Source organism: Aspergillus homomorphus, assembly GCF_003184865.1.
Source record: "Aspergillus homomorphus CBS 101889 unplaced genomic scaffold BO97scaffold_23, whole genome shotgun sequence".
Taxonomy (NCBI): Eukaryota; Fungi; Ascomycota; class Eurotiomycetes; order Eurotiales; family Aspergillaceae; genus Aspergillus; species Aspergillus homomorphus.
This window is the reverse complement of record NW_020291909.1, coordinates 214107-228974: the sequence shown is the minus strand read 5'-3', so window position 1 is coordinate 228974 and position 14868 is coordinate 214107. Positions and strand designations below refer to the sequence as shown.

Here is a 14868-nt window from a genome sequence, read left to right as displayed (position 1 = left end):
GACATTTTTTAGCCTGTTGGTCAGAGAGCCGCGTAAGACAGACAGGCTGACGTCGAACGAGATCCTCCATAGCGCGGACCCGGAGTGCGGGCGGTTGCGCTCGAGGATTACCATGTTAGGAGATTTCGTTTAGACGCGTCGAGAAAGGCAGATATAATAATTTTGTGGCCTCTCCGCCCAAGGACGTTGATGATGATGAAGCCCTTCAGAATCTAAGATAAAGCAGTGATCGGAGGGCTTGCGTGGACGCGATCTGGTGAGGGAGGGTAAATCCTTCCTCTCAAAAGTCGTGGACACGCGGAGAGAGCGACAAAGCGAGAGAGCCAAGCTTTAGGAAAAAGCATCAGCAAGTGGTTTGGTACCCCATCCAGAGACTAATTATTGCCAATGTGCCACGCTCTGTAGCATCGCGACCAAAGAGTGGAGCCAAGACATCCAGTTTCGCGAGTAGGCGGCGTATTAACAATCAATTGAGGGATGGCAATAGCTTCAGCGCTGCTGCTGCTGCTGCAACGAGAGGGCAGGAGTATGGTAGGGTAATATTAGGGGAGGAAGGTGGCAGTGGCAGTGGTCACGCCAAGGGTTTATTGCCACACGATGATCATGGTGACTGAAGATCGTGGTGATAACTAATGAAGAAGACCTTCAGTGCAGGGAGTGCAGGGAATACAGGGTAGGTCAGTAGGGATGTAGGCGTAGGAATGAGAGCGCGTGGCAGCAAAACGGGACCGAAGAGGGTCTTGGCCATGGTTCAGTTAACTGTTTCGGGGCGGGACACACGCGGCTTGCGGTGCTGGCGCGGGGCCCTGATTGGGGCGAGGAGCTCAAGGCTGACGACGCTTCGCCCTCGCTGCTGGCGTGGATGAAAAAAAATGGCCATTAACCCGAAAAATCCATCACCGTCGCCGGGTACTAAGCTACTTCTATCCAACCACGCTAGACGCTTCAGTCAGTACCAGTCAGTCAGTCAGTCCCTCACCAAGTGAAAGTGCAGAGAGTAAGTGAGGTGCCTGTCGTAGACTGCCCCATTCAGACTGTGGTCTGGTCCTCTCGTCCACTTCCAGTCTTCCAACCCTCCTCCTACTACCTACCTACCCTACAACTCTTTCTTTCTTCCCTTCTTCCACATCATCGTCGTCGTCGTCGTCGTCGTCGTCGTCGTTGTCTTCCTCACTGTCGGTGGAATCTTTCCTCCTACTCACCTGTAGTTTTATCCACCTTCTTAACCTAACTCGAACGCTCTCTCGCTCGTTTCTTTCCCTCTTTCTTCCTTTCTTCCCTCTTCGCTCCCCTTTCGGACTCCCTTCCCTTTCCTCCCTCTCCCCTCCAATCTTCGCCATACCGTTTCGGCCGTTCTCGGAGCCGCACCATTAATTCCACTTTTCACCTCTTTCATTTGTCCTGTAGCCCATTGTCGACTGGCTTCAGGATCATCTTCGTTGCTCCTGCTTCTCTCCTCTATAGTCGTGGCGGTTACGTTGACTTCAGCGCCAAGCGTGGCGACCGCCTGGCTGGGCTGTGCGACCATCATTATCCTGGTCGGCCGACTTGACTGACCTATTCTATCGACAAGCAACCCTTGAAACCTTGCTCCAGCGAAACAGCTTCATTGTTCGGCAGCCGACTTGGGTCGATTGTCTATAATACTCAGACCGACTTGGAAATTTGATTTTGGTCACTCTGGAGATCTATACGCACCACTGCCGCCGCTGGTGTCACTGACCCTGCCCCCCTACCAACCGCAACCATGGCAGACGGTAGACACCACCACCACCAGGCGACGAATCCTGAGAATTTCGATGCTGGCGAACTCACCAACGCTTTCGAACAATTGATGCGCAACAAGCGGTTCAACCAACTCCAAGAACAAGCCCGATCGCAATCTCGCACGCAGTCACCCTCTCCCAGCCTTTACCCTCCTCCCCATCCCTCGCGAGCACCGCCGCCGCCGCCCCCGACCGCGTCTCAGTATCCGTCACACCAAATGCCTCCGCAAACATCGTCACAGTCGCCCCTACTTCGCAGCCTGCCAATCGTCCCTGCACCTCCTCAAGACCCGGTCTCCCTCAAATTCCGCAACCTCCTCCACGTGCTCTCTGTCACACCAACGAAGTACGAAAACCCTGGTCTCCTCGATGAGGCGCTTGCCCATATTCCCCTCGATCGATTATATTCGGAAGCAGAGGAGGAAAGCCAAATATTGCAAGCCCAGGCAGCTAGTGTTGGAGAACGACCAGAATGGGGCTATCAGGACTGCGTCATTCGGGCGCTGTTAAGGTACGCCTGGCCTTTCAATAGGTGGCAAGTTCGACAGCTTACTGACTCGTGATGCCAGATGGTTCAAACGATCCTTCTTCCAATTCGTCAATAACCCCCCATGCACTCGGTGCTCAATGCCTACGATCGCACAAGGCATGACTCCTCCAACACCCGATGAAACCGCGCGAGGTGGCACTCGAGTCGAACTGTACCGATGCTCTGAACCCAGCTGCGGTGCTTACGAGCGGTTCCCCCGATACTCCGACGTATGGCAGTTGCTGCAGACTAGACGGGGACGTGCAGGCGAGTGGGCCAACTGCTTCAGCATGTTCTGCAGAGCCCTCGGCGGTCGTGTGCGTTGGGTGTGGAACGCCGAGGATCATGTCTGGACTGAGGTCTATTCTGATCACCAAAAACGTTGGATCCACGTCGACGCCTGCGAAGAGGCATGGGACCAGCCCCGCCTCTACACTGAAGGTATGTGCTTTGTCCTGTTGATTCATACGAGATATGCTAACTCAGACTCATTTAGGCTGGGGCCGAAAGATCTCATACTGCGTTGCGTTCTCGATTGATGGGGCCACGGATGTCACCAGACGATATGTTCGAAGTCCGACGAGGCACGGGACTCCACGGAACCGTGTGTCAGAGGAGGTTCTCGTTTGGGTTATTCACGAAATTCGAAAGAAGCGCCGTGAGAATTTGTCTAAGACGGACCAGCGACGCTTGATGAAGGAGGACGAGCGCGAAGAGAAGGAGCTCCGTGCCTACACCGCATCCGCCCTTGCAGCCGAGCTGAACAACCTCTTCCCTCGGAACACAACCAGCGGCCGCCTAGACGATCAGAAAACTCCCGCTTCCTTACAGGATGCCTCGGTTGAGTGGCTGAACAACAGACAAAGGACATCGGGCCAGTCTGGCCCAGATGGTTCACAGGACGGTCGCTAAACATGCGTTTCGTGCACCTTCCCACCCCACCCCATCATCTTGCATATATGAAGATCCAGTGCCTTGCGATCGGCATATACAGCATACCGACCGATCGCCTTGCGGCTTCGATACAAGATACCCCCAACGCGACCGTATAATATCGTTGGACCCTCGATGCATCAATTTGTCACCGCGCAACGTGCACGATCAAGTTCAACTTATTATAGGAATCCAACTGACACACTGCATGGTTCGGCACATCCCATGTGGTCCTCACAGTGGTCACGTTGTCCGACGTCCGGGATCGATCACGGTCCAGAATCGGGTCGTTTTCCCAGTTCTTAATCCGAACTGAGGCTTAGTCTCAGGCGGTACGAAGATGTCTGCATATCATGTTGGCGACATACCGACTTGACTATCACTCTTCTCCCTTGTGGGTTCACTGAACTTCACTTACCGATCCTTCAATTTTCTTATATTATTTCTTTCCCGTCTACACATTTTGACCAAAATGTACTTTCGTTTCTTATTTACTTTTTCTTGTTTGTTTTTGGGATGATGCATTTTCAGGAACATCTAATCGGATACCTTTTGGGGAAACGGTTACGGGTGGGAGGCGCACTTGTGACAGGGATTTGTCTATCTTTTTTCCTCTTATATAATGTCCTATAATTCTTTGCGTCTTTTCTATGTTTTTTTCGGGGGTAGCGCACCCAGCATTGCAACGGACCAGTCAATGCCATGTTCATGAGACAGACGTTTCGGTCGCACATAGCCTAAGCAGGCCGAGCGGCCTCTTCCATTTTCCCATTTTAGTTCTGGCTCCTGGCGATCTCAGATACCGAATTGAACCATTACCACTCAGAATCTTCTATTGCACCGTATCGTGGTTAGCGCTCGAACGCACGGTGCGTCATGGCATGGTAGTCTGATTGTCACGGATACTTTCCCGCTTCGTCATGCAGATTTTGCAAGTGAACCGCCCCATGACGACCACGCTTTCCTATTGCACCTTGGCCCCCAGTAATGTGGACCAGGTGTCTTTAATGTTCGAGACTTTAGGCATACCAGTGATCAATTCTGCTTGGTCACTGACTTATGGTGAGTACTCACGAGCCTATCTGCTCAAAACATACATACATACCTAGCATTAACTCCGCACGCAATGGAATGTCATTCAGGAACGGAGTACACGGTGTCCATTTGTCCGCGTTCGGAACTGCCAAAGCATCGATTGATTGACCAAACCCATCTCTTGAAATTACTTACTAGACAGTAGACAACAGTGTGTTTTGCCCGAATATTACTAAGTGAAAATTGATGTCTTCACTAACCCTATATAGCAGAGCCTAGATACGCGGAACACGCACTTCAGTCAATCAGTCAAAATGAAAAAGGAGAAAGAAGAGGGAGAAGCGCAGACTAACCATCTCAAAGATAGGACCCTACCTACGAGCCAGGCAGGTAGGTAGGCCAGGCTCCAATCCATGATTCCGAAGTCTCAGACTCTTAATCTCCGTGACCAGACCACAAGAAAAGCAAAAAGAGGGTCCAGAGCTTACAATAGGTGGAAGACCCACATAGCCCACCCTTTCCTTTCCCCCACCACCACGTCCTCCTCATCCCATGATTCAGTCTTCCGCAATCTTTCAGGAACAGAGGGGGCGGCGCTATCCAGTGCTTCTCTCCATAGTCATAACAGGAGTCTAGATGCGGCAAGCGAGATACCTTGAACAGTAGACTGGGTTTCTTTGAGGCTAGATGGAAAGCAAGAACGGAGTGAAGGTTTACGTATCCGTGCGGGTCCTGTTTACTTGCCCTGACCCGACCGACGTCGTCTCCCGGACCCGGGAGATGGATGTGAGACATCCAGGGGAATGGGCAGGCGAGGGAGGGCGGGGCGGCTGGTCACGGGGCTTAATTGTGCTCCGGTCGGGACCGTGGGCTTGTTTGCGGTGAATAGGAGTACATTTTTTGAGGGTGTTCTGTGTGGAGAAGGTGATTTGATTGTACAATCGGTAATTAACATTCGTGTATGCGATTAGTGGAAGGGGGTAAAGCAGAGCCCATGTTTTTAGTGTATATGCTCTTCTTGAAGGGTTGCATCTCGGTCTCTATGACGGGGGTTAAGGTATATATATGGAGGAATACTAGGGACAATGCTAAGACAAGCCACAGAACACCTTATACTAAGTCCGAATATCAGAGGACTGTGCGTGATAAACTTCCCCCTCTACAATTATGTGGTCGGGTTGATATTCGGCTTCCATACTGTTGCGCCTGGCACGCACGCGTCTCTTCCCCCGCGCTGAGAACAAGTCAAAGGCACTCTTACTATAATTAGACGCGTCTAATCGCGATCAGCAAAGAAGGGCAACGCCCATTGGCTGATAGTGGTGTCATGTGGACGGGTGATGGATCCGCTGGATCTTCGGCTTGGGAGGGGGTTGGGGTAGTCAAGGTTTTTTTGGCCTTGGACCGAGTGCAGCGGTGCCTGGCTTGGTCTGGTCGGAGTAGTAGTTTGATATACGTAAGTCCAATTGCTGTATCTAGGGTGACTACAATAGGTACCATTGTAAAAGGAAAGTATATTTGATTGATAATCGTACTCTACTCAAGTTGAGTGTCGCTGTGGTGATAGATCGCGTCTACGGCAATGACACCGACACTTACTAACTAACCCTAGTCTCAGGGTCTTCGGTGCCCCGTCGGAGGCTTGGATCCACACTCTTATTGGGAGACGTCCGCAAGATCCGACGAAAAAAGAATTATCAAAAAGGTCGTGCCCGGGATCGAACCGGGATTACAGGAATCAGAATCCTGGGTGCTAACCATTACACTACACAACCTGGTAGATGTCTTGCTCCTGAATTACTGCAATTATGACGCTAATTTTTCGTAACCATGTCGTTATGCCAATTCTTTCCTCGCAGTGATATCGCAACGAGGTGGTGATTTTGCCCTCCGCGTTCAGCCCCCAACTATAGGCTTTGAAAATTAGCGATATGGAGCGTGAGAATGCTAGTCGTGAGATTGGTGAAGATTAAGCGCTATGCGAAGAGCATGGGGGTAGGTCAGGCTGTGTGTGTCAGTAGACTCAAATTCCATCGATGTGGTGGTTTGCCGTCCCTGTTAATCATTACAGAAGCTCTTCGATGATTGCGGTTAATATACATATTCCGGGGTAGTGATGCATACACCCCAAGCATTAAAAGCCAAATCCCGAATCTCTCGTACCCATAACGCAACTTCTTTTTAGGCTAGACAGACAGCCAGTGGCCAAGTATCAGCTGCACATACCCGGAGACCCGTGCGGGGGCGTTCAATCTCATAAATCGATGTCTCTATCGGGCTACATCTGTAGATGTTCTATGCCCAAAAGGCCGTCGAGTTCGAGATGGCTTTGACTGCAGGATGTTGATTTCGGGTGACTTGGGCGTTAGAGCTAGACCACCTACGGATCAACAGCAGCACAGATAGTCTGCAACAGGATGCCCAGGGACGAAAGAATCAATAAATTAGATTAACACCATCATAAATCCTAAGTATTGGTGCAGAACTCCAAAGTATACTATCAACTGCTCTGCAGTACCCCAAGTGGAGCCATCTCACGGCCCCTGGGCCCGCTCTTGTACAGTACGAATGCGAACTCCCCGTTCTAGCCCAACTTGCACATAGCCAGAAAGAGCCATCTCCTGTTATCATATCTATCTCTATCATGTGCTTCCCTCAAGTCTGTGGTGCCCTCACTCCGCCACAAACAAAGTGACATCTACCCTCAAGGCTCTCTACAGATATCGAACCCTGCCCTTCAGCAAGCAGCAAGCAAGGACACATCCCAAGCGATCACCTCTCTCACGATGGCAGACCCCAATCAACAGATCTATCGAGCTCGATCAATCGACCCTTGCACATATACCCAAGCCAACAACGAGCAAGTCCGCGATTATCACACACATCAGGGAATGGAAATATGCCCTTGTTTCTTCACAGGCTCAATATATTAGTCTGTTCCCTCCCACTTTTAGCTAGAGCAAATCACCGATAATATTCCCAGGCTTGATCAGCTAGTGCCTGCAATGCTCAAGCTTCGGAAAGACCAAAGCACGAGCTCATGACCGCAACCTTGAGAGCATCAGCTATATCCAAAGTGACGTGAGTTCGACCACCAAGACTCACTCATCTACTTCCTTCCCATAGCGCCAGTAGAGCTCCTGCTGCAGAGATGCTGCTGACGCATTATTGCGGATACTGTGCGCTCATACAGACGCGAAGAAATTGAGCTGCGGACCAGGCTGGAGCTCTTGACGTATCAGGTTGCGCCGCAGATAGTGTATTCTGGTCAGGTGTAGGGCCGGCGGGGATTGTAGTATGCTTGGTCATGCTGGGCGAGAGGGCCATGTCATGTTAGGTTGAACAATTAAAAACATGGGCTGAACTTCTGCATGGTATTTTATTGCGGAGTTCTGAGTACTGTTGTCCGTCGCCAGGTCCCAGGGCCCTTTTTGTCGTTGGTTTATACCTCATGCTCTTGTGAACTTTTGATTGACTAAAGATAATTAATTCCTACTTGGTTTTGAAGGGCAATTGACGGACTGACCTGCTTTCCCATGGCATTCTGTACCAAACATCAAGCGCGGCCTTTTGTAATTATTATTGCATGCCAACAGAGCCATCCCGATTTAGACCTGTTTATGGCGATAAGTATGCGAAGGCAGAACTATTTAGATGTTGAGCCTGAGGCATAGTCAAGGGAGGAAATGGTGGCCGCTTTAGCGTGTTTTCTGCCACCGCCAAATCCAAACAGTTTACAGATCCGAATTTCGACCGCTGTTGGTCGTTATATCCGCTTAAATCCGTGGTTTTCGTCGCGAGGTCACGGCCGTTCTGCCGCCAGGAGCGGTGAAGCGGGCGGTAAGGTCCTGTTTTTCGAGGGTCATGATGCCTTATCGCTTGGATCATCTACAGCGGCGTTGGGAGCTACGCGCTTCCATTGCACGACCACGATTTATATCTATGACACGGAGTCGGGCTCGTGAGCATGAGATTGAAATGCGTTACAGAAGAGTGGAAGCTTTTGATGAGACTTCTGGAGTGTTAGCGAAACACTTTCGAAGATCAAATGAGGAGAGGTCCTCAGAGATGCGGGCCAAGGCCACAGGGAAGCTGCCCGAAGACCCCTCATACACACAGCCAGAGGTTATCAAAATGCAACAGGTATGTGTCATCACACCCATGTGTGCGGATTAATTAGAATAATATAATGAGAATAATCTATATACAGAGCATTAGCGTGTGGAACCGGACACACCAGACAAGTGGTCAGATGCTGCGAGACAGTCCACTATTTGGAACAAAGTATTCACAGGAATGGAACAGAAAAGGGTCGAATCCCTCAGCGCCAGGCCTCAGTCTCGTCGGGTGGTGATGTGCTATACCATGCTCTTGAAGCTTGATGCAGAGCGGAACAGGCTTGCCAGCGACGGTAGGGACTTGAGACGCTGAGGCCGTGGTAGGGTGTCGTGCAGCGACGCCGCAGATGGGAGATCCGGGCTCGCGCACTGGGAGTAAAAGCGGGCGATGTCTCCATCGGAGCCGTACTCGGTGGGGGTGGCGGAGCTGATCGACCGCGGGACTCCATCGGTTGAGATCTGGAGGTTGCTGCCCATATACTGGGCTTGGTGTCGGACAGGATATGCGCCAAAGCATGCTCGGGGAACGAGACCCTCCTGAGCAGTCTCAAGGACATTGACAAGGGCCTGCGAGAAAGAGGTCAGATTAGTGTCTGGTGCGGGAGAAAAAAGAGGCGAAGCTATTGACTTACCCAACCATCGTCGTAAACGAGATGCAAGACGGCATTTTGACCCTCTTTCAGCTCGACATGCTCGGGGCTGACAGGTTTGAAGTCCATCTCGACGCGATATACTCGGGCAAAGGAGATGTCGGGTGTGCCGGGGTACGTGCGACTCTCAACGGTCGGGCTCCTCGATACCCTGTCGACAGTCGGGCTTCTTGACACTGAAGGGCTGCTGCCTGCGGAGGTGGATTCAGGAGAGATGGGTGTGACGGTTTCCACCGTGGCTACTTTCGCCTCCGGAATCTTTCCAGTCTCGAGCTTCGGGGTGTTCGATACTGCAGCATCCTTCAATCGGCCGACGTCACCGACCAAAGTTTCCGATGATTCATTAGGGCCTTCAGCAACCTCCGCAACAGGAGCGAGTTCGTTTTGATGACACGGCCTATGGAGGTCGCGCAAGCCGTTCTGCAAGCCGTTGGTACTGTACGTGCTGTATGTGCTATAGGGGCGCGGAACGTGCGCCTTGGCCGCCCAGCTGGAATGAACGACGCCGCCGACTTTCTGCAGCGTGGTCACACCCGTCGAGTACACCTTTCGACTGAACTCCTTGATTGGCTCGTACTTTGCATTTTCGAAGTGGCGACACAGAACAGGAACTTTAGTTTCATAGGTTTGTTTGATCTTTCCTCCGGCCTCGCGCATAGCGCTTGCCCCTTCTGTGCAGACCTTGGATGCATATCGCTTGAACTCGTCACTCGCCCGTGGGGTATCGGGCACCTTCTCCCCCCTGCTTTCGGCGATGATAGCGCGGAGGCGGCGCTTCTTCCGACGCAGCGACCACAGAATGAGGCCTGCCATGGCGGCGACGACGATGACCACGCTGAGACCGATGGCCGCTTTGGTGCCGCCGGACGTCCCCACATGCTTTGCTGAATCGAGTGGAAGCACGGTGCTGGTAGCAGTGGCTTGGCTGCTGGTAGATGAGGGCAGTGCTTTAGAAGGGTTGGTGGCAGTGGGAATAGCTGCTGTTGCGAATGTTGTGGCTCCCAAGATCGAAGTAGCGGCGGCAGCTGTTGGGGGGTTCGCTTTGGCAGCTCCCGCACTCCATTCAGTAGTCGGATCGGTTATTGCAGTTCCTGCGGCTGTTTTGCCTGTGGCCGCGGCCCCGACAGGGGCAGCTGCCCAGGTATTGGCTGTTCCTGCTGCAGTGCTATCCTGAGCAGCGGCAGGTGCTTTTGCTGCTGCCGCTGTGCCGGCGCCTGTACCAGCGGTGTCGGCAGTGGCCTGTGTGGTTGTGTCGGTGGCCGCCGTGCCTGCCCATTGCCCGGTGCTTCCCTGCGCACTGCCTGCCCAAGTGCTGTCAGCAGCAGTCGTCCCAGCGGCAGTGGTGCCGTCTGCTGCAGCGACGGGCCCTGTCGCTCCTATCGCGCCTGTTCCGGCTGCGGTCCCAGCTGCGGTCCAGGCGGCTGTTCCGGCGGCTGTTCCGGCGGTTGTTCCGGCGGTTGTTCCGGCTGCTGTTCCGGCTGCTGTTCCGGCTGCTGTTCCGGCTGCTGTTCCGGCTGCTGTTCCGGCTGCTGCTGTACCTGCTGTTGCCCCCGCTGCCGTCCCCGCTCCCCATGTATCTCCTGCTGCTGTGCCACTGCCTGCCCATTGCCCAGAGCCGGCGAGGGAGCTGTCAGCGGACCACTGGCCAGTGCTGTAGCCAGTTGCAGCGCCGGAAGACCAAGTTGATCCAGAAGCATCGGCGAGTTGAGGTTGCCTCTTAGCGAGGCTAAGGCCATGGGGTCTGTTTCTTAGTCGCATCGTTGATCCTTGGTATTAGGGTGTACGATCATAGACCAAGCATGCGGTAATCGTCGGCCGTGGAGCTAAAAGTCGGGAAAGGTTTTGGCACTGGACGGCTGTCATTGTAACTAAATAAGTCTCATATTCGCAGACGCCACAAATCGTTCAACCCACAACATACACACCACACAAACAAACTACCGACTTCAGTGTCCAATCGTGCCAATCCACTATCGAAGTGGGGTTTGTTCTTTGCGCCTTCTATTGTTGTTGCATCCGCCAGCTGTGGAATGTTTTTTCTCTTGTCTATCGCATTCTTGCGTGGATTAAGCGCATTCCGGCCTCAACCCTAACGACTTTGGGAGATTACACATTACCCGGGAGGATAAGTCTACATTATACGGCGTCTTCTTGATAGTTTCTCCGATGGCCCGTCCGGAGCAGCTACTAGCTGTCTCTCGGAAGCATTCTTGAACCAGTTGTCTAGTCAACACTCGCCCTCCCGCTCGGGATTGCTGCAATTTTCCGTGGAATATCAGATGCAGATCATTACATCTCCATCAACTTCCTTGGAAGTCGGAGATGATGCTTTCCCTTCATTTGGGTATCTCCCCGTCGAATCCCAGACACAGGTCTCTGTCACACCCTTCATTCTGACACTTGTTTGGCTCATACGTCAACAGTTGTCTATTTTGCTCGGGCGTGCAGGTACCCGTCGAGGCCACCAGTCAGGGAGGGTGGAATGTCGCGGGCATTCCTCTTACCTTGAGCCTGATTACCAGTGCTTCGCAACCTCATCACTGTTGTCGACTGCTGTGGATTGTTGTTGTCTGTTGTCGATATAGTAGCTCATCAATTGAGCTTCTATGTGTTCGATAATATTGCTTTTCAGTACAGGTTGCATGTTACAGCAATAGATGATAACCAATGTAACTACCACTCTACCTCTAAAACCCACCGGCGTAATCCCCGAGTTCCATCAAACCCTTACTGCTACAAGCCTAGTCTCGTACTATCTATCTCACATCAATATATATTTCCATCGACAAGTCATCCACCACCCCTGTACCTATCCTACCCTCACCATCGTAATAAACCGCCCCTAAATTCGGCAAGCAGTACCACTTTCACCTAAACTTAGCTACCCCATCACTTATATCTTTGAACCCCAAAATAACGAAATCAACCATAATCAAACCATCCCATATGACCCAAACATAACCCCATAAATCGAAGCCTCAGGCACCTCCATCCCCACCCCACTTTCTATACCTTCACCTCCATGCATCCCCAGGCACCCAAGACATCCATCAAACCCAAACCCACCACTAGCGCCATCCTCAAATTCCACACCCTTTCCCTTTCCCTTGCAAAGCTTCCTTCAGCTCCCGAGTCTAACGCACCTCGTACCTGGTACCTGAGCACCACTACTACCCTTCCCGCTCTCCCCTTCCAGACCATGCTACTCCCCCTCAAACGGGTTACCGCGCATTCCACGCCATATATCCGGAATCCGCACTATAGAATTCACTCTACGCCTTCAACCTATCATGGGCTGCATCGACAGAACAAGAGCAGGGGGGTGGTGGTGGTTTCCATGGTGAGGTCGACTATGGGATAGCTGGGTATTCTCTTCTGAGGGTCTGTTGCTGTCGTTGCTGTTGTGTTCCTGGGGGAGGAATTGTGGTTGATGCGTGAGTGTTTTCCCTAGGATACGTAGACTGGGATCCTTTTGTTTTCGGATCTGGTTGTCCGGTGTTCTTGTCCGGTTGACTGGGTGGGCGGGTGTTTGGGCTTAGGGCGCAGGGATAGTATCTAGGGCATACATAGTCCGTACTGTCTTCTGGATTTAGTTCAGGGGATGAGTGATGGGGTGTGCAGGGTGTTGAATGGGGGTCTCTTCTTTGGATGAGGTTTATATGTGGGAGCAGTTGTATCTATTTTATGGTTGGTTGAGGTGATGGGATACGGGTTGGATTGCTGTGGCGTGGTGGTTAAGCTTTTATTTCTATTCTGTATTCTGTCCATCTCTATATATTTATCTTTGGTGGCGTTGGGAGATATTCGATGGTTACTGTTCTTGGATGTGTATGATACCTTGGGATTCGAGGCTTGTGTACTTGTGGTATGTAGCCATACTGTGAGAGGTAAGTCTATATCTAAGGATCTATATTGTTGTAGCTCTTTGATTGATATTTATTTGCTGCTATTGAAATTGGTACCTATTGATACATATGCACTTGGTACTACCGGTTAGTAGTGGAGGGGTCGCTCGGTAGTGGTGTCAAGACATGGGGCGCGGTAGGTGGCTGGGCGCTGCCTTTAATATCAACACCCTTCCTGTTCCACCCTCATGAATACTGAATCAGTTACCCTTATGGTTCTATCTACGATCGCCTCTAGAGCTAAGAGCTTATATGCAGAGCTAACCAACGCGTCACATGCTACTCGCTAACAGGTACTACGAGATTTCCTAGCAACAACAATTCCCCCCTCGACTACAGCTACACCCCAGTGAACCCTTTCCTCTCCTCCGCCGCCCAAACACAACACTCAATCCCCCTCTTCCTCAAATTTCCATCGATGTTCCGAATCTCCTGCACATAATACGGCTGCCTCGGCAGCTGCAACGTCCACCGCTGCCGCAGATGCAACTCGCGCAGCGGCTCCAGAAACACAGGCAACTTCTCGACGGGCTCGCAGAACCAGTTGCAACTCAGCTGCAGCGTGAACGCCTGCAGGCCCTGCATGCGCGTCACCGCCCGACATGTCTCGACCCACTGCTGCCGTCCGGCGGAGAAGTACACCGACTTGACGGGGTCATTGCTGGGGAGCCAGTGGCCCGGAAACGCCCAGCGGAGCTCGACGGCGCGGATTGCGTCCCAGAAGTCCGCGGGGATGGTCGGCCGCAGGTAGGTCAGCGACCAGGTATTGCTGAACTCGAAGGTGTTGAGCGTGTAGAGGGTGTAGATCGATTCGCTATAGCTATTTTTCCCATCACGAATTCGGGCGGTTAGTTTTCGGGAACGATTCAAGTCACGTTTGCCATAGTGGATTGTATGGGGGGATAGACAGAGGTAGCGGATCGCAGTCTAAAGGTGACGATGGGTGTACTCACATCTGTTTACAGGTCAAGGCCAGCGCGAGCAGTCCCGTCCGCTTGGTCACGGCCTTCGCGCTGGGCAGTCCGCCCTGACAGATCTCGCACCCTCCTGTCGTCTCTGGGCAGACGACATGGCCCATGCGTCGGTTCGATCGTTGCACGATATGGATGCGCATTCCGCCGAGAACAAGTTCCCAGATCATCATCCGCAGCTCGGGCGAGAGCTTCGCGAGAAGCGCGTTGTCTCGCTGGATGGTCCATTCCGTCCGGATGTCGGACTTTGGTTGCTGCTGCTGTGGCGCGCGTTGAACTTGTAAGGCGCTATATCGGCGGGATCGGGGAAGGGCGGTTGGTTTGTTGCCTTGGGAGGGCAAGGTATTCAATTAGTCAACAAAGATATAAACGAGGAGGGTAACCAATGTGGTGACACTCACTCTGATACCTTTGCGCCAACACGTCTTCCCACGAAAAGATTCCCTGCTTGATCCTGGCCATGGTAGAGCGTTGTATAAAAACCCTATGTTGTGCAATGAACGAGCGCGGAGAAGATTACAACTGTCAACAGTCCATGATTTCAATAAGACAATAAAGAAATGGCCTCTTTGTCCTTGATCAAAATAGAGTATACTGGGGCCGAATGAGGCACACGGTCGATTGAATCACGCGAGATCTCGACGTACGTGGCTGCGGGGGAGTGAGGGGGAAGAGCAAATCCGACTGTAAGCGCCAGCCTTAACCGGAGAGATTCATTGTGAGGGGAGGAAAAGAGACGTTGAGGGTGTCAATGCAGGAATCACTTGGCGAACCTCATGAGAAGTACCTATACACGAAAGCGTGAGGGAGAGACATCTCTGAAGAAAGTCGGTGAGATGAGATTATCACTCCCCCATCAAGGGGCTGGCCGCGAGTTTAAAATAGAAGGAAAGGAAGAGATAACTGCGATAAGCAGTCAATCCGTTCGGAGGATGTCGGACTGTCAGTTTCAAAGGTGAGA

At 52.1% G+C, this 14868-nt stretch overlaps 3 protein-coding genes and 1 non-coding gene across 4 annotated transcripts; 1 reads left to right on the top strand and 3 right to left on the bottom strand.

Annotated features, from left to right (window-relative positions):
• The first annotated feature begins 1639 nt into the window (after positions 1–1639).
• Positions 1640–3543, top strand: png1 (peptide-N4-(N-acetyl-beta-glucosaminyl)asparagine amidase). The gene is made up of 3 exons (XM_025689837.1): positions 1640–2277; positions 2336–2736; positions 2792–3543. The coding sequence occupies exons 1-3, from the start codon at positions 1748–1750 to the stop codon at positions 3205–3207; spliced, it is 1347 nt and encodes a 448-aa protein (XP_025550474.1). The 5' UTR covers positions 1640–1747; the 3' UTR covers positions 3208–3543.
• A 2423-nt stretch (positions 3544–5966) lies between these two features.
• On the bottom strand, positions 5967–6038 carry BO97DRAFT_t174. Its single transcript has one exon. It is a non-coding gene; the product is annotated as a tRNA-Gln (tRNA).
• Positions 6039–8039: 2001 nt separating this feature from the next.
• BO97DRAFT_425633 (uncharacterized protein) lies at positions 8040–10789 on the bottom strand (the record flags this gene model as incomplete). The annotated part of the gene is made up of 3 exons (XM_025697082.1): positions 8040–8111; positions 8628–8948; positions 9014–10789. 3 exons carry the CDS (start codon positions 10787–10789, stop codon positions 8040–8042), a joined length of 2169 nt encoding a protein of 722 aa, XP_025550473.1.
• Positions 10790–13065: 2276 nt separating this feature from the next.
• Positions 13066–14750, bottom strand: BO97DRAFT_406263 (uncharacterized protein). The gene is made up of 3 exons (XM_025695381.1): positions 14309–14750; positions 13890–14235; positions 13066–13756 (listed from the first exon to the last, which is right to left on the bottom strand). Exons 1-3 carry the CDS (start codon positions 14367–14369, stop codon positions 13276–13278), a joined length of 888 nt encoding a protein of 295 aa, XP_025550472.1. The 5' UTR covers positions 14370–14750; the 3' UTR covers positions 13066–13275.
• Between the last annotated feature and the right edge of the window lie 118 nt (positions 14751–14868).